General features: G+C 51.0%; 1 protein-coding gene across 1 annotated transcript in view; it reads left to right on the top strand.

The window, feature by feature from the left end:
* Positions 1 to 786: 786 nt before the first annotated feature.
* Positions 787 to 18,855, top strand: part of LOC127037657 (zinc finger protein 2-like) — a 98,063-nt gene continuing 79,994 nt past the window's right edge. The window contains exon 1 of the mRNA XM_050929671.1: positions 787 to 903. Coding sequence (XP_050785628.1) covers positions 787 to 903 — 117 coding nt within the window. The remainder of the gene's footprint in view (positions 904 to 18,855) is intronic.

The following is an 18,855-nucleotide window of genomic DNA, read 5'->3' as shown; positions in this document are numbered from 1 at the left end:
ACAAGCTACTGTACCTGGCCCATGACATCCCTCTCGCAGGGCACCAGGGAATCCGACGCACCAGACAGAGGCTGCTACAGAACTTTTACTGGCCTGGGGTCTTTACCCTTGTCTGACAGTACTGCCAATCCTGTGACCCCTGCCAGAGGATGGGGAAGGTCCAGGACAAGGGGAAAGCGGCTTTGAGGCTTTTACCCATCACAGAAGAATCTTTCCAGAAGGTGACCATGGACATAGTGGGACCTCTCAGCAAGATGACCCGGTTGGGGAAGAAATACATCCTGGTGGTGATGGATTTCGCCACTCGCTACCCCGAGGCGGTGGCCTTGTCCTCTATTGAAGCAGACACCATGGCAGATGCGCTGCTGACCATTTTCAGCCGGGTGGGGTTCCCCAAGGAAGTCTTAACGGACCAGGGGTCCAACTTCATGTCGGCCCTGCTCCGGTGCTTGTGGGAAAAATGTGGGGTCCGGCATAACTGGGCCTCAGCGTATCACCCCTAGTCCAACGGGCTGGTGGAAAGATTCAACGGGACCCTGAAGATGATGCTAAAAACATTTATGAACCAGCACCCACAGGACTGGGACAAGTACTTACCTCACCTGCTGTTTGTGTACAGGGAGGTACCCCAGGAATCTAGCGGGTTTTCGTCTTCCGAACTGTTGTATGGAAGGTGGGTAAGGGGGCCCCTGGAGCTGATGAGACGAATGGGAGGGGAAGGCCACTCCTGAGGGAGAGTCGGTGGTGGAGTATGTCCTGACCTTCCGGGAAAGACTGGTCGAGCCCATGGGCCTGGCCAGAAAGAATCTGGCCCGAGCCCAGAGGAAGCAGAAGGCCTTGTATGACCGCACAGCGTGGGCCCGCGCCTTCGCCACCGCGGATCAAGTGATGGTTCTCATCCCCGTGAGGAAAAACAAACTTCAGGCTGCCTGGGAAGGGCCCTTCAAGGTTATCAAGCAACTAAATGAAGTAAACTATGTGGTGGAGCTGTCGAACCGGTTGCATCACCGTCGAGTGTACCATGTGAACATGATGAAGCCATACTATGACAGGGGGAATGTGGTGTTGGCCATGTATGGACATTGGGAGGAGCAGGGAGATGACCCTTTAGTGGATCTATTCCCTGGGAGAAAAGCTGGTTCCTCCCTGGAGGCAATTCCCCTCTCTGATCAGCTGACCCTGGCCCAGCATGCTGAGATCAGAGGGGTGCTGCATCTATACCAACAGCTGTTTTCCAACCAGCCTGGATGCACTAATTTGACTGTCCACTTGGTGGAGACTGGGTCACATCCTCCTATAAGATGCTTCCCTTTTCGGGTCACTGGGAAAACTGCCCAGGACCTAGAAAGAGAGGTCAGGGACATGCTGGCTTTGGGGGTGATCCAGCCATCTTCCAGCCCTTGGGCCACGCCAGTGCTGCTGGTCCCCAAAAAGGACGGGTCAATCCGGTTCTCTGTGGACTATCGAAAGCTCAATGCCATCACCATATCTGATGCCTACCCCATGCCCAGGCCTGATGAGCTCCTAGACAAGCTGGGAGGTGCTTGGTACCTGACCACCATGGATCTTACAAAGGGCTACTGGCAAGTGCCGCTGGACGCAGATGCCAGGCTGAAATCGGCCTTTAACACCCCTCTGGGGCTCTACGAGTGTCTGACCCTGCCCTTCGGCCTCAAGGGAGTGCCAGCCACCTTCCAGTGCCTGGTAGATCAGCTGCTGAGGGGGATGGGGAGTTTTGCCGAGGCGTATATTGGTGACATCTGCGTCTTCAGCCAGACCTGGGAGGACCACGTGTCCCAGGTTAAACAAGTCCTGGACCGACTCCGAAAGGCTGGGTTAACTGTAAAGGCTGAGAAGTGCAAGGTGGGGATGGCTGAAGTATCTTACCTGGGCCATCGGGTGGGGAGCGGCTGCCTAAAGCCGGAACCAGCTAACGTGGAGGTGATCAGAAACTGGCCCGCTCCCCAAACCAAAAAGCAGGTCCAGGCATTTATTGAGATGGCGGGGTACTATCAAAGGTTCATGCCCCACTTTAGCGCCATAGCCACCCCCATCACTGAGCTGTGCAAGAAGGGGAAGCCAGACAAGGTGGTCTGGACCGAGCAGTGCCAGCAGGCTCTCCGGGCGCTGAAGAAGGCTCTGGTTAGTGGCCTAGTTCTGGCAAACCCAGATTTTAACAAGCCCTTTATGGTGTTCACTGATGCCTCAGACACGGGACTGGGGGCGGTGTTAATGCAGGAGGATGAAAAGGGGGAGAGACACCCCGTCGTGTATGTGAGCAAGAAGTTGCTACCCCGGGAGCAGAACTAAGCGGCCATCGAGAAGGAATGCCTTGCCATGGTTTGAGCCCTTAAGAAACTGGAGCCATATCTCTGGGTGACATTTCACCGTGTACACCGAACACTCTCCCCTGACCTGGCTGCACCAGATGAAAGGAGCCAACGCCAAGCTCCTGAGGTGGAACCTTCTCCTGGAGGACTATGACATGGACGTGGTCCAAGTGAAGGGAAGTACCAACCCGATAGTGGACGCGTTGTCCCGGAGAGGGGGCCCTGAACTTCCCCAGGTCACTGGGCAGAGTGACCCTGCTCAGGTCAGTCTCGAAGGGGGGAGAGATGTGATGGAGTAGGGGCTGTCTGTGTGGGGGATGGGAGAGCTGGGGATGTCTTTAGGTGAGGGAAAGGATCTATAAGCCTGTAACCTGAGCCAGATAGGAGGGAGGGGGTTAGCACCTTGGCCTGGGAAGTTGGACAACGGAATTGGCCGGCTGGAGGAGAGGCAGTTCAGTTTCGGTTTTGGGCTGGGTGAGGGGAATTCAGGGGATCCTGTGCTGGACTCAAGCACCCTGAAACTCCAGAAGGACTCGATTGAGGGGTCCTGACTGTGCCTGCAAGCTCTGCTGTAACCTGCATTCCTATTGTCCAATAAACCTTCTGTTTTACTGGCTGGCTGAGAGTCACTGTGGGTCCCAGGAAGGGGGTGCCGGAACGGACTCCCCCACACTCAGTGACAAACAGCCACTCCCCAGTCCCATTGCAGAGCTGGGAAGGGAACCCAGCACCCCACCCCCGGAGGAACGACAGCTGTCCAGTCCCCTTGCAGAGCTGGGAGGGAACCCAGCGCCCCACTCCTGCAGGAACGGCTGCTCCCCAGTCCCCTCGCAGAGCTGGGGGAGGAGAGCAGCGCTCCGCCCCCACTGGAATGGCTGCCCCACAGTCCCCTTGCAGAGCTGGGGAGGCAACACAGTGCCCTGCCCCCACTTGAACTGCTGCTGCCCAGTCCCCTGGCAGAGCTGGGAAGGGAGCCCAGCACCCCGCCACCGCAAGAACGGCTGCTCCCCAGTACCCTCGCAGAGCTGGGGAAGGAAGGCAGAGCCCCGCCCCCGCAGGAACGGCTGCTCTCCATTCTCCTGTCAGAGCTAGGGAGGAAAGGCAGTGCCCTGCCCCCACAGGAACGGCAGCTCCCCAGTCCCCTCGGAGAGCTGGGGAGGGAAAGCAGCATCCCGTCCTCACTGGAATGGCGGCCCCGCAGTCCTCTCGCAGAGGTAGGGAGGGAAGGCAGCGCCCCGTCCCAGCAGGAACGGCCGCTCCCCACTCCCCTTGCAGAGCTGGGAGGGAACCCAGCAACTCGCCTGACCAGGAACGGCCGCTCTCCAGTCTCATAGACTCATAGACTTTAGGGTCAGAAGGGACCAATATGATCATCTTGTCTGACCTCCTGCACAAAGCAGGCCACAGAACCCTACCCATCAACTTCTATAACAAACCCCTAACCTATGTCCGAGTTACTGAAGTCTTCAAATTGTTGTTTGAAGATATCAAGCTGCAGAGAATCCACCAGCAAGTGTCCCATGCCCCATGCTGCATAGGAAGGCGAAAAACCTCCAGGGCTTCTGCCAATCTGCCCCGGAGGAAAATTCCTTCCCGACCCAAAATATGGCAATCAGCTAAACCCTGAGCATGTGGGCAAGACTCACCACCAGCCAGCACTCAGAAAAGAATTCTCTGCAGTAACTCAGATCCCACCCCATCTAACATCCCATCACAGACCACTGGGCATACTTACCTGCTGATAGTCAAAGATCAATTGCCAAAATTAGGCTATCCCATCATACCATCCCTTCCATAAACTTATCAACCTTAGTCTTAAAGCCAGATATGTCTTTTGCCCTCACTACTCCCCTTGGAAGGCTGTTCCAGAACTTCACTCCTCTAATGGTTAGAAACTTTAGTCTAATTTCAAGTCTAAACTTCCTAGTGTCCAGTTTATATCCATTCATTCTTATGTCTACATTGGTACTAAGTTTAAATAATTCATCTCCCTCCCTAATTAATTCCTCTCCCTCCCTAAATAATTCCTTTCCTTCCCTAATTCCTCGCAGAGCTGAGGAGGGAAGGCAGTGCCCCGCCCCCCCGGAATGGCAGTTCCCCAGTCCCCTCGCAGAACTGGAGAGGGAACCCAGCGCCCCACTCCCAGAGGAACAACAGCTGCTCAGCCCCTTCACAGAGCTGGGGAGGGAACACAGGGCCTTGCCCCCGCAGGAATGGCTGCTCCCCAGTCCCTTCACAGAGGTGAGGAGGGAACCCAGTGCCCTGCCCTCGCTGCAGCGGCCGCTCCCCAGTCCCCTCGCAGAGCTGGGGAGGGAAGGCAGCACACTGCCCCAGCAGGAACAGCCGCTACGCAGTCCCCTCGCAGAGCTGGAGAGGGAACCCAGCGCCCCACCCCCACAGGAATGGCAGCTCCCCATTCCCTCCCCTCTTTCTTTATGCCCCTGTTTTTATTTCATGGATTGTCTGGGATGGGGGAAAAGCTGAGTTCACTCCAGGTGGAGGGTAAAAAGAACCCTCAAAGTCTCAGGCCCCAATCCCTGCTACCAGGATCACTGAGGTGCTGGGGATTTGAGTAGGAAAGGGACTGTGTGAATTGTCAAGGTGAGAAATGAATAACAATGTACAACTAGATCCACCTCATTAACAATTGACACAGGCTAATCCTGCTGCAGATAGAAGGGAAACTGGGAGTGATTCTTTGCTGTTCAGCCATGGAAACAGTGACCCAATTGCACAGCAGTGAATGTGCTGGGGAAAGCTGGACTTCACAGGCAAGTGGAAACACCTAGAGCTCCCCACCCCACTTTTGCCACCAGGGTGAGGTGTTGAGCTGCTCACAGCATACCCCACAATGACCTTGCTTCAGGGGATTGCAGCACCCCCACCACCCAATGCAGGGGAGAGGGCTGAGTGTATCTCTGCGCCCTGAGTCCAGGGCACAAACTCTCTCTACCCCACACATAGAATCATGCCCTGCTGCAAAGTGACCCCTATGAACAAATAAACTCCAGGAGAGCAGGCCTGGCCCTCATAGAGAGGAATGGGCTTCTCGTGAAGCTTATAGGTCACTGGATGCACTGAGAACAGGAGGGCTCTGAGTATAACCCATAGCAAACACAGCCCATCTGGGGATGTAGCTCAGTGGTAGAGCACATGCTTTGCATGTATGAGGCCCTGGGTTCAATCTCCAGGTTCATTTTTTTCACCTTGCTGCTTTGCTCATGCCCAGAGGGGATGTGGCCCACCGGTCTCCCTGCACCAGTTTCAGTTCTGCTCAGTGAGGGGCAAGTGCCAATTGCATGGAAGGTCTGGGGGGTTTCTGCTCTGAAGTCACCTTGGTACATTTAAGATTCCCACCTGCTGTGCTGCTTGAGACAAGGGTAGATGAGAAGGGCGAATCCTCCAGCACTGGAGGGAAAGGTCCCATCTGCTCAGACTGAGAGGCAAGGAAACAGAGAGGCAGTCAGTGCTTGGAAAGGAGAGAGGTCAGTGATGTACACCCAGCAGGAGACACTGTCTTTTTGAGTATCACAGGGGTAGCTGCATTAACCAGGATTTGTAAAAAGCAAGAGTCCTGTGGCACCTTATAGACTAACAGATGTACAGGAGCATAAGCTTTGAGGGGTGAATCCCCACTTCATCAGACGAATGTAGTGGGAATTCTGTGACTGGCTAGCCAACTACAAAAGCAATTTCTCCTCTCTTGGCGTTCACACCTCAGCTGCTAGAAAAGGGCCTTATCCTCCCTGATTGAACTAACCTCCTTATCTCTAGACTGATTCTTACCTGCATATTTATACCTGCTCCTGCAGATTTCCGCCACGTTCATCCGACGAAGCAGGTATTCACCCACAAAAGCTTATGCTCCAATACGTCTGTTAGTCTATAAGGTGCCACAGGACTTTATGTCTTTTTGAGGTGAATGCAGCTTGCTTGGGATGGTGCTGACGATGGATAGAAAAAAGGCTGGAGTCAATGACAGATGAGACCACAGAAGGGGAAGGGGAATAGCAGTCCCACAGAAGGTCCTGGGTGCTCAGATGCCCCAGTTATTGCACGCTTGCCTGTCGTAGAAAGAGAAAAGACACTGAGGTACCCAGCCTCCTACAGTGATCCCATGGACAAGAACCTGGTTGGGAGTGGGGTGAAGGTTCCCTCTGGGCAAAGTGGAGCTGAAATCTCTCAGTGTCCTGGAATTTAAGCAATGGAAGCTTCAAACCCTGCACGGGTGTGGGCCGAGATGCATCAGCAGAAGGTTGGGATGGACATGAGCGGCAGGTTTGTATGGTGGTGCCCAGAATGGGACCAAGTCCTGCCCGACTCCCCACACACACCTGCCTAAGGCTCTTGGAGGGAGTTTGGGTGTGGGTTTGGGGTCTGGGTTGGGGTTGGGGGTGCAGGAGAGGATGAAGGGTGCAGCATTTATCTTGGACATCTCCCAAAAGCAACCTGCACCCCCCTCTGGCAGGAGCCCTACGGAGGAGGGCTGGGGGCATCTCTGATCATGGCTGCCCGCAGACTCCACCCTTGCAGCTCCCATTGCCACAATTGGCAGAGTTGGCACTTGGGGTGGGGGCAGCACGTGGAGACCCCCCCCACCCCAGGGGCCGCAGGGACGTACCAGCCCACTTCCAGGAGTGGTGTGCCACATGGAGCAAGAGTGGACAGGATGCCGCCTTAGTTCCCTTGTGCTGCTGGTGGTGATGGCAGGGGTACCCGGGCCCTTTTAAATTGCCCAGGGGCAGTAGGCGGGACCAGAGGGAACACTCCCAAGGGCCTAACATTGCTTTGCACAACAATAAATCTTGGAACAGGAGAGAAATGAAATGGCAGCAGAACCTAAGGAATTAAAAGCTTCCAGATTCATGTGTGTGCACTGACTCCAAACGGAAACTGTAATTTGACTCACTTTGTGTCTGCGGCCAGTAAAATATCAGGACAAAATCATTCCAGTGATCGTGACCCTGGGTTTGAGGAGGCTTTGGTCTTATTAAAATACAACTAGCATGTTTCACTTGTGTTTTTAAAGGTAGCTTCCCCAAGCAATCCCAAATTGTTCGTTCCACAACTGACTGATGGGGGGCAGCAGGGGATCTCCCCAATCTGGGGAAGTCTCTCTGGGCCCCACTGTTCATTCTCCATCCTTTCTCCCTCTAATCACAGACACCCTTCCCCTCCCCAATATCAGTGTTTTAGAGCGACGCCTCTCTCCTTTTATGGGATACAGACTCTGTGACAGAGACTGACTGGGGCTCCTCTCTGCATAGTCCCAATGGGGAAGGAAAGAGACTGGAGGCTGGTGGGGAGAAGACAGGCAGAAGGAGTCAAATGGGGATAAACCAGAATAGAGGAAATTTTCTTCCAGTTAAAATGTACTGGAGTTTCATGGCTGAAAAGCCGCATCTTGAGTTAGGTTTGATGCATCAGCTTTACAATCGCCAGGCAAGGATGTAACCCACAGAGACTGATAACTGCCTGCTTCCCAACTTTGTCTAAAAAGCACCCGCAGTGGTGGAACAGGTTAGTGCAGAGGGGGATACTGCTGGGGTTACGAATTCTACCCTTATCTACAGCCCTGGTTTCTATTCCTTGTGTAGTTTCCCCAACTTGCTTTGCTTAATTCCCATGGAAAGTGCCCTACTAGGAAAAGGAAAGTAAGTTCTAAAATGTGGCAGTAGGTGCACAGCTTGGAAACATCCCCCCTGTGCTGCCATTAGTTCCAGTAGATTGTCCTCTGGCAGCATGAATTGAGTTCTTTGCTGCTGTGAAAGCTGCCGGGAAAAGTCTCTGGTCACCAGAGCTCCCTTCTTCCAGCACATCCCTGGCTCCTTCCGTGCCCCAGTCACTGCTGTAGCAGGGTCCTAAGTGCACTGAGCCTAAAGCTTTTCCAAGCCTTCTTAGTGCAACTGGCAGCACATCAGTCTTGTAATCTAAAACTCCTGTTTTCAAGCCTCAGAGAAAGCAATGAGTTCCACTCCCTACTTCAGATTTTCTACACGAGATCAGAGAAAAGAAACTATAGAAGAGTGGTTTCTAGACACCCTCCCACCCATCTAACACACACAGATTTTTCTAAGGCATTAACTTTTCCTTCTCTCTGGAGCTTGTATTCTCTATAGAGCAAAATAAAACAAAAACATGCAAGTCCAAGCCTAATACAGTATGAAACTCAATAGAGATCAAATCTCATCCTCAGAGATCTTCCAATAAGCTTCTTTTGCAGACTAGACTGATATCTTGTCTGGGCCCAATCTTTTCACCAGGTGTAGTCCTTGTTCCAGCTCAGGTGGTAGCTAGGGGCTTTCTCATGACTGCAGCCACCTTTCTTATGATTCACTCCCTTATACAGCTTTGGTACAAGACAGGAATCTTTTGTCTCTCTCCTGGGGAAGAGCCCCAGGTTTAAGATGGATTCCTGTACCAGGTGACATGATCACATCTCCTGTGAGACTCTAAGCCTTCATTCTTCCTGGCCTGACTCACAGATGGTGCAGGACAGAGTCATCTGCGGTCTATTGTGCTGGTTAATGTGAGCCATCAAGATTCCAAACCACTATTAATGACCCAGATTTTGCATCATTGCAACAGGACCTCAGAGTTATAGTTCATAATTTCTAGTTTCAGATATAGGAATGATTGGTTCATACAAATAGGATGAACACACACAGTAGATCATAAGCTTTGTAATGATACCTTACAAGAGACCTTTTGCATGGAGCATATTCCAGTTACATTATATTCACACTCATTAGCATATTTTAATAAAATCCTATGGAACGCAATGTCACAGCAGGGAAAGTGTTTTACTGTGGCGCCTGGGAGCAGTTGAGTTTCATGTTCAGGCTGTGGTATGAGTTGCTCCAGGTTTCTCGTAAGCACACAGGGACCTTAGCGGGTGCTCTTGATACAGGAATGGCCCCGACACGATAAAGTGATGAGGATTGCATTTTCCTTTTTTATTTTTGTACTTCCAATGACATTTCTGTTTGTGATTTCGTTTTGCTTTGTATAACTATGTTTTCTCCTGGATTGATATTTAACTAAAAATTAATAAGGCCTCAGGGCGCTGGATGGAGGAGCAGGCAGGGGCTAGGACTGCTAAGAAAGGGAGAGTAGCAGGTTTTCTATATTGTTTCTTTTCATTTTCATGACTAGTTTCTCTTGTGCACTAAATTTGTTTCTTTCTTATGTGAGCCTGGCTAGCTCAGTTGGTAGAATATCAGGCTTTTAATCTCAGGATCCAGGGTTCAAGTCCCTAGTCAGGTAAAGCAGAGTTTGTTCCCCTTAAAGTGAAAGTTGTTATCTGACATCACCCTCTTTCCCCAGAACTTGGCCTTTCCTAAGAAGGGCCATGTACTGCCTGGGACTGAAGGGGCAACTTCCTCACATGCCTGCTGGTCTCTCAGTCTTAATTAAGAAAGGCCTCTGGGAGCTGAAGCAAACTGCTGCATGACAACTTGGTGAGTAAATGCAGGGCTTCACGCACAAGGTCAGCCTCAGCAGAGGTCTGGGGATTCCCTGTTGGTCCCATGGTGTAAGGGCCAGCACTCGGGACTTTGAATCCTGCAATCTGAGTTGAAGTCTCGGTGGGATCTGAGGACAATTCCTGCACCACAAACCCTGCTGGGTCTTCCAAGACTATATCTTGCTTTCTCAAAGGCCATGAAAGCCTGTCTTTTCCCCACTAGCTATTGTGACTTGAGCATAAGAGGGGATGTTTGATCCAGAAGCCTGGCCGTGCCTGGGGTCCTGTAGGTAGGGATGTGAGCTGCATTTCCTCTGAGTCCTGAAGCTGGGCTGCACCCTGGCCTAAGAGGCAGCCCTATTGGTTGAGCTACTGGCCCGAAGTCACTTGGGCAGTGTTGGTGTCCCCAGGAATGCTGAAGGGCCTAAGGGAGGGAGGCTCAATACTTCCCCCTATCAGTAAGGGTGGAAGAGGAGGGCTGCAAGAGTGGGCAGGTTGATGGCTGGGCCTTCTAGCGTTCGGTTGGGGACTTGGTGGGAAATGAGAACTGGGAGAAATGGTTGCTGGCCTGTGAGGAATGGTTTGGCCGGTGGGGTAAGTGGACCTTGTCATTACCTACAAGGTTGTCATGATCAAGACCCATCTGTGGGGAATTTCCTCAGCCATGTGTTTCCCCTGCTCCACGAGTGCTGCTGAGACCGAATACGATGGCCTTCCACCTCTTGTGGGGCAATAGGACGTCCCTACCTAGTCCGGAGAAGTGTGGCTTTTCTGCCTTATTAGACAGGGGGTTGGATCTCTGGGTGAAACCTCTAAAGGGGTTTGGATTAGATTAAATAAATAGCCTTTGCCCAATGGGCCATGTGTTTTTGTCCAGGTGGCAAGCCTCACAAGGAAGGACTTGGGTAGTCTTGTGAGTAAGAATGTTTAAGGGAAGAGACCAGGAGGGGTGGGGGCTAGTTGAGAAACCCACCCTCCTAGCTAAACTGGTAGTGGAACAAGTTGGTGCCCATAGATGGGACGGTTCAGTGAGAAAAGTAGGATTGGGCCCAGGTGGGCAGGCAACAGACAGAGAGATTGGAAAACAGATTGAAATACTTTGAGGGTGTATTGGAAGGAAGGAGTCAGTAAGTGTAAGCATGGGGATTTCAAATACCCAGGACTTACTTGGAATGGTGATTTGAGTTAATAAAAGTGGCTGTTGGGAGACAAGCAAGTGATTTAAGGGAGAATGAGAAGTTAACTCTGTAGTTGCAGGAGGGAACAGTAGTTGAACTTTGTAAAAATGCTAAAGAGGAAAGTTCTTGGTGTCTGTGAAATGTTTGTAAATAAATTCAGGCAAAGAAATTATTGGATTGCAATCATTTGGCTATGAACAATTTAGTTGAATTAGCTGAAGAATGTAGACAGTGCTATGTAATTGAAATTTTATTAGGCTGTAAGGGTACTATAAGTGGTGATGTTTTCTTTCAGTGTTTGAAAGCAGGAGTTAAAAGTAAAAAGCAAGCCAGAAAGCATCTGTATTAATGCAAATTATCTAACTGACAAGGTAGGAGCCACTGAAACCTGGGCTGCCTATGAAACACATACCAAAAAAAAAAAATGGGGTAATTCCTCTGTTTTGCCTGAAGTCTACAAGGGTATTTGTATATTTTAAGTGATGATTGTCTGCCCAGAAGGGGTAGACCTCTGTTGTTTTTTTTTGTCTTTCAGATAATCAGAGAAAACTGATGCCAGCTGAACAGCATTCAACGTACCATGCATTTACTGGCACAATGGGAATTGTGTTTTGTGTTTTGTGTTCTGTCTTGCGGTGTTTGTCTCGTGGCCGGAGTTGTTGTGTTTGGTGCTTTTATGGGATGGTCTGGTTTGGAATCAGGAGAATGTGATATACTAAAGTCTAATACATTTCCTTAAGTAAGAAAAGGAATCTTCATTGGCCAAATCTTTTAATTAAAAATTGTTGTTAAAATTTGCATACCAACAGTCTTTGAAAGCAAGGACATGAAAAGTTAACTCACTCCCCATATTGTACACGGGATCTTTCTGACTACCTCAGATTTCTAGCCAGAGGGCTGGGGATGGTGGGAAGCTATTAGACTAGAGGTTGTATTAAGTGAACTCCTCAAAGTGGATGTGCTTGTTCTGGTTTGTTGCTTCAAAGCTCTGTAATAAGGTTATTTTAGTGGAAGGGTATATGTGGCATACATTCATTAAATAATAAGACTAATGTACTGTATAATGACAATGTTTATGTGTTCATTGTTGGAAAAAGGTGTATAAGTGAAAAGTGGAAGTTTCCTTTGTAGGTTAAAAGAAGCCAAAAAGGGGAAAAGGAAAAAGAACAGAATGAGTTAACTGGAAAAAAAGAATTAGCTAGCAAGCTCAGGCTACAGATAAGACACTGACTCCGTTCAAGGACACTGCTCACAGTTAAGACTTGGCTAACAACCAGGAAAAGGATGGCTTGAAGTTGCCCACACAGCTATAAGGTTTGCAAAACACTGCCAGGTACTAATGAAATGCGTTAGGTTTCTTTTCTCACAGGTAAAGAAGCACTACCCAAAGACCCTAGCAGCCCTGCCACTCCTTGGAATCAGGAAACTGGATTGATGTAAAGGTCCACCAACGAAAGACTGCCTTGGCTCCATGCTGGAAAGGCCCTTATTAAGTCCTGCTGACTACCAACACCGCTGTGAAGTGCCGAAGACTGACTTCCTGTACCTATGATTCTCACTGCAAAAAGACCCCTCCACATCGGGAGAATTCTCCTACTGAAGATTAGCCTATTTCACCTTCTATCTCCACTGTGCCTTCTGGACAGCAGGGAAAAAGTACAAGGTGAAGTGCTAGTAACCTCTCCCTTGTCCACTGACAGATCTATTGTGCCTTTGAATTTTTCTAGAAAAAGCAAAACCATTACAGGGTGATATGCTGGTAACCTCTCCCCTGTAGGATGCTGCACCACGATTGTTTTTGGGAAAGAAAAAGAAACACTCACTCCACTGAAATTGCCAAAGTCCAGGAATTCCTGACTAGAAAGGACATTAAGAACTGACCCTGGTGAAGAAATAAAGAATTATACACTGGCCGGAGAACATCTGAGGGACCCATGCTTGGGAATGTGGCATTGATTGGGTTTTGGGGTTTATTCTACAGGCTGCGCCCTGTGTTCTGGATAAATCCTTCAGCATGTATTGCTCTCTCTAATTGGATTTTAAAAAACAAGACCCAAAGAGTTTGTTCTGCTACTAGAAATTTTACCCGTATTGAAATCATTCCAGTGACTAATAATATAACCCCCTCCTATGCTATTAATGTTAATGCCTTTTGACAGTACCTGAGAATAGTTAAATAACAGGTGTATTATAGTACTACACCAAGGAAAGATGGTATTGAATATCACTGAGGCTGGGAAGGCATTGCAGTGGGATCTAGTATGTGTAGGAATTCAGGATTTCCTGGATGACCAGCTGATGGCCATTCGGAGTAATCTTGAGTACCAGACTTGGCCCACTGCCCTTACAGACGTATTAGGAATATCATCTGATCTGTGATAATGGAGACATACTTGGACACTTTCTGGGTGGAAGTGTGGCTTCACAAGGCGGGGTGTGCGCCCTTATAGGGGATGAATGCTGCACTTATGTCCCAGAAAACGCACAGGATATTAACAAGCACATCATGTCACCCTAACAGACTTTTGAACAGTGGAAAGCCAAGGAAAGGGAACCCACTATTTCTGATTCCCTCTGGGGCTGGTTACTCAACCTGGGGAAACTAGGGGAAGGCATTGTTCGCCTCCTGCTCACTGGTGTGGTGTTGTGTATCGTTACTCTTCTCTTGCTTGCTTGCTGTAAAGCACTCCAGCTCCCTAGAGCTTAATCGCATGTTATCCTTTGAATGTGAGAACACTCAGCCAAAAGTTTGTTGAGTATTCTCAAAGGAGGGAGTTGTTGGTGTCACTAGGCATAAATCTAAGTAGCTCAGGAGGGTGGACAATCACAAGTGCCGATGAAGCCCTCCTGCTCAGGCCTCAATGAACCATTGTTCCTCCATGTTAAACACTTTGTGTAACCTAGTGTAACCTAATGTACTAATAGCTGCAAAAATGTAGTGCTAGCAGTTAGTTTTTGGTTGCAACGGCCAGTTTTCTGCTGTAACACGCTGAAGCGAGCTCAAGGTCATTCTGAATACTGTATCCATGTCTCAGCAGCGGAGAGGGGGGAGGAAGGGGGAAGACAAGAGACTGAATGAGAAAAGATACTGCAGCTGGAAAGGAGGGGGGAGTGAGAGATCAGCTAGTCAGCAAGAAAAAGTTTTGTAGTAAACAACTGGGATATAAAAGGAGGAAACTGCTTGTTTTAGTGTGCAGGATCTGAGATTGTTATTTCTCCCTTGCACCTTATTTGAGCTCAAATAAACTTGGTTGTTTGCTTCTCCACCCTGGTGTGTTTATTGGCGCTACGCACTCTGGGCAACGAACCCCGCTGCTGCTTGCCTCGGGCACCCTGTGCCGGCATCACCACCAAGTACAATGCTTGTTGATACCGGCTCTTAACCCCACTGAGAATGTTTTGGGGTGACTCCTTGCCTTTATCAACCTAGAGGACTGAGAGACTAGCAATTAACAGGTGCTCCAGTGATGCAATTGGTTAGTGCACAGTACATATAGGGCAGTGCTGAGAGGAGCTATGCTGAAGTTGTGAGTTCAAACCTCACTTAAAGCACTAGCTTTCATTAACTAAATGGCTTCCCTCCCCTCATTTGGCCCTATGGAATGTAGAATTCTAGCCCTCCCTCCCATCATTTGGCCCTATGGAATGTAGAATTCTAGCCCTGGGGACATTGAAGCAGGGTAGGAATCAAAATTTCCCTGTTCGCTTATTACCTCCTCTCCAGAGTGCAGGTCAGAATCTACAATCCTTTCTCCCCCACCAGCCTCTGTGCCAGGATCCCTTAAGCAGAGCCTGGAGTCCTGCCCATCCTTGACCCCTGAGCCTGGAGGGAGAGGAGCAAGGAGCCATTGTTAGAGGGCTTTCCCTTCCCCTGCCCACTTCCCCGGCTCTTGTCATGCAGACAGCAAGCAGCAAAAGACCAGAAGTCCAAAGCGCAGACAAAGGGATGTTTACTGGGGTTGGTTTCCAAGCAAGCAGATTCTGAAGCCCTTCACGTCAGTCAGGCTTATCTCTATACAAGGACAGAGTCTGTTCCCCAGTGTTCCCTTTCTAGCTCTGACACCACAGAGCGTTTATCCAACGTTCCTACAGACAATTCTTTCCTGGGTGCTGGCTGGTGAGTCTTGCTCACATGCTCAGGGTTTAGCTGATCACCATATTTGGGGTCAGGAAGGAATTTTGCTCCAGGGCAGATTAGCAGAGACCCTGGGGGGGTTTCACCTTTCTCTGCAGCGTAGGGCACGGGTCACTTGCTGGAGGATTCTCTGCACCTTGAAGTCTTTAAACAACGAGTTGAGGACTTCAATAGCTCAGACATAGATCAGATGGTTGTTACAGGAGTGGGTGGGTTAGAGTCTGTGGCCTGCGTTGTGCAGGAGGTCGGACTAGATGATCATAATGGTCCCTTCTGACCTTAAAGTCTATGAGTCTATGAGCTCTGACACTGCAGAATGTTTACCTTACGTCCCATTTCCCAGCTCCGACACTGCAGAGCCTTTCCTGTGTCCCTGTTCCCCATTCCCTATTCCCATCCCCCCACATTAGCAAGCATGAGTCCAATTTCCCCGTCCACTTCCTGTTTGACCTCAGTTTATACAGTAATATTCTCAGTTAGAACTTAACCAATCATTTTACTGAAATGTAACTAACCAATTCTAACCTATTGTAACAGAATTCTCTAACCAATTACATCCCACTCCCCTAATTAACTTACACCCAGCAAAATTAACTCTACAGCAGACAGAAACAATTAGAGAACTAAACAGATTGCCAATAGAAAAGTGGGGGCCATAAAGATAAACCCTACAGAAATGAGGGTTTCACAACCACAACCATGGAGAAGGGATTTCTTGCCAAATTAGATGCTCCCTTAAGATCATGCATCCGACAAAGTGGGTATTCACCCATGAAAGCTCATGCTCCAATATGTCTGTTAGTCTTTAAGGTGCCACAGGACTTTTTCGTCCTAAAGATCTGTTTCTTTATCTGGTGGTGATGGGCACTATTGGGACAGGATCGTCTTCCTAACAGCCCAACCCCACCTTAGTTCAGTGTGACAGGTTTTGGAGGTGAGGATGTGACTGTTCGCTTCCCAGCATACGGCTGCCCCTGCTGCTTAGCCAAAGGTCTTAGCCTACGAACAAGGGCTCAGACTCTCCTAGGGAGAGAAGGCCCAGACACAGGCAGACTGGGATTTTGGTTCTTTGATTTATACCCCTGTCACTGGCTAAGTGATAAAAATACACCTAAGTTCTTGAAGTCTAGGCCTGTACAAGCAGCCTGAATATCTCTATTCTAACAGCCATCAGTCCCTGTGGAAAAATGATCTATTCAGGGTTGTCCCTAGACATTTTGGTTCCCTACACAGCACCCCGTCCCCCAGCCAGAGCTGGCAGAGTGGAGCAGGCTGGGGCCAGGTCACTCCACTTCCCGCCGCCCGGTAATTGCAGGGCATGCCAGACCCCACACTCACGGGGCAGCAGGAAGTGGAGTGATCCTTCCCCAGCCTGCTGCACTCTGCCCCCAGCCTTGGAACTTGGGGGTTGGGGGGAAATGCCCCTCAGCACTCACCAGTGGCATGGCTGGGAGCTGGTGGAGCAGAGCAGGCTGGGGCCAGGTCGTTCCACTTCCCACTGCCCGCTGAGTGCAGGGTGCACCTGATCCCTCCTGCAGTCCACTGGGATGTAGCTCGGGGAAGAGGTGGAGTGGGGGGGGGGGAATGGAGTGGAGCAGGGGTGGGAAGAGGCAGCATGGGGGCAGAGCAGGGGTGGGGGTTTTGTGGAAGAGGCGGAGCAGGGGCAGCTTTCCTGGCCGGCTCAGACAGCCGAGGGATCGGGCTGGCCGCTGGAGCAGTACACAGCTGCATAGGGCTCCAGGAAAAAGGGGGCAATTTGGTGCCTCCACATCCCTTAACCAGGCAGTGTCCCTGTAGTGTGTGCTGTCTTCATAGGTCCTTTCGCAGTCTTTCTCACTCTCTTGTCTTGAGTCTCCTGTGTCTCTGCTTTCAAACACAGACTAACTCTGGCTGTTCAGGAGAGGGGAGGACCATGCCTATGTGTGGCCAGCAGACAGTGACAAAGACCCCCCGGCCAGCCTGCTCCCTGCCATGCCAAACACCCACTGAAGGCCACCCACAGACCAGCATGCGGGGCGGCTGCTGATGCTCTGTGGCCAACATCAGGAGATGGTAGGAAGGCAGAGCCAGCCCCCGTGGTGGGGCCTCTTACCGTTCCCACTCAAGGTGCTCACTTTTGCCGGGGGGCAGGAGATTTTACCCCAAGAGGCTTTTCCCCAGGTGGCGAGAAGCAGAGAAACACCCAGGCTTCCAAGGTGCTATTTAACAAACCCCCTCAAGCACAGGGACAGGTGCACATCTGGAAGAGGGAAACTGCTCTACACACTAGCCCGGGGAGCCGCCCATTTTCTTTGGCAAGTCAGGAAGGGCAAAGGCTAGACTGGAAGCACCTGGGGCTCCTACCCCAGCCTTTGTGACACCCAACCCCCAACTCCTTCCTAGGGCTCTAGCTGAAGCCAGAGCAGCCAAGAAGAGGTTCCAGCCCTGAAGGGAGCAGGACTTTCAGCACAATGGTAAAAGTGCACAAGAACAACTACGAAGGGACTCGACCCCTCAATCGCCTGATCTGAAGTCAGATGCCTTATCCATTAGACCACATGGTCACACAAGAAAAGGCCCTCTAGGCACTTCTCTGGAAAAGGCAGACACTAATGCATCAAAAAAGTGGGGATTCACCCACGAAAGCTCATGCACCAGTACGTCTGTTAGTCTATAAGGTGCCATATGATTCCTTGCTGCTTCTGCAGACACTGTGTTTCTCAAGTCAGCTACTGAGGGGGGCCGAGACTCTCTGGGCACAAGAAGTGGAGTTCCCAGTGAGATGTGCGACTTAATTCTCTGGAGCCGGGTGCAGGGCTTTGGCAGGGAGGCTCAGGCATGCGGGATTGTGGTGCAGCGGATGGACCAGCTGTCTAGGTGTGGAGATTTAATCTCACGGAGGAGGAGGAGGAGGAGGAATCCTGCTGATAGGCAGTGGCCAGGGCTGGTGCAACCACTAGGCGAACTAGTTGGCCGCCTAGGGTGCCAAGTGGTTGGGGGAACCAAAAAGTGCACTCAGGGGAGGCAGTGGCGTGGAGGTGAGCTGGGGCAGGGGGTGTGGGGGGCGCAGGGAGAGGGCTGCCTGCAGCAAGTAACGGAGGGGTGTGTGTGCAGGGGAACCGCTCCCTGTCCCATCTTACCTCTGCTCTGTTTTCTACCCTGAGCACGCCACCCCCACTCTAATTCTCCTCCCCTCCCAGGCTTGCTGCACTAAACAGCTGATTGGCACCTCAAGCCTGGGAGGCGGGAGAAGTGGAGCAGCGCTAGCGTGTTCAGGGGAGAAGGTGGAGTGGAGGTGAGCTGGGGTGGGGAGCTGCTGCAGCGGGGGCTGCCCAGCTTTTCCCCATGGCCCTGGCCCCTGCTCTGCCCCAGCCCCCCCCCCACCGCACTCACTGTATGGTAAGTGGAGTGACCCAGCCCCAGCCTGGTCCACTCCCCTGGCTCCCAACCACACTGCCGGCGAGTGCTGTGGGGTGGTTTCCTCCCTCCCCCCAAGCTTAGGAGCCAGGAGAGCAGAGCAGGCTGAGGCCCCAGGCCTCCATGGGGGGAAGTAGAAGGGGGCTGGTCTCAGGCCACCTTGGGACCAGGGGGGCTGGCTACTTTCTGTGGGAAGTGGAGTGACCCAGCCCCAGGCTGCTCTGCTCCCCTGGCTCCCAGGCTTGTGTTGGTGTTGGCTGGATTTGTGCGGGTGATTGTGTATATTAGCAATTGTGTGTGTGTGGCTGGATTCATGCATGTGTTTGTTTGCAATTGTGTGTATGTGCATGC

This window comes from Gopherus flavomarginatus, chromosome 19, assembly GCF_025201925.1.
Source record: "Gopherus flavomarginatus isolate rGopFla2 chromosome 19, rGopFla2.mat.asm, whole genome shotgun sequence".
NCBI lineage: Eukaryota > Metazoa > Chordata > Testudines > Testudinidae > Gopherus > Gopherus flavomarginatus.
The sequence above is the reverse complement of the archived record's forward strand: the minus strand, read 5'-3'. Positions and strand labels throughout refer to the sequence as shown.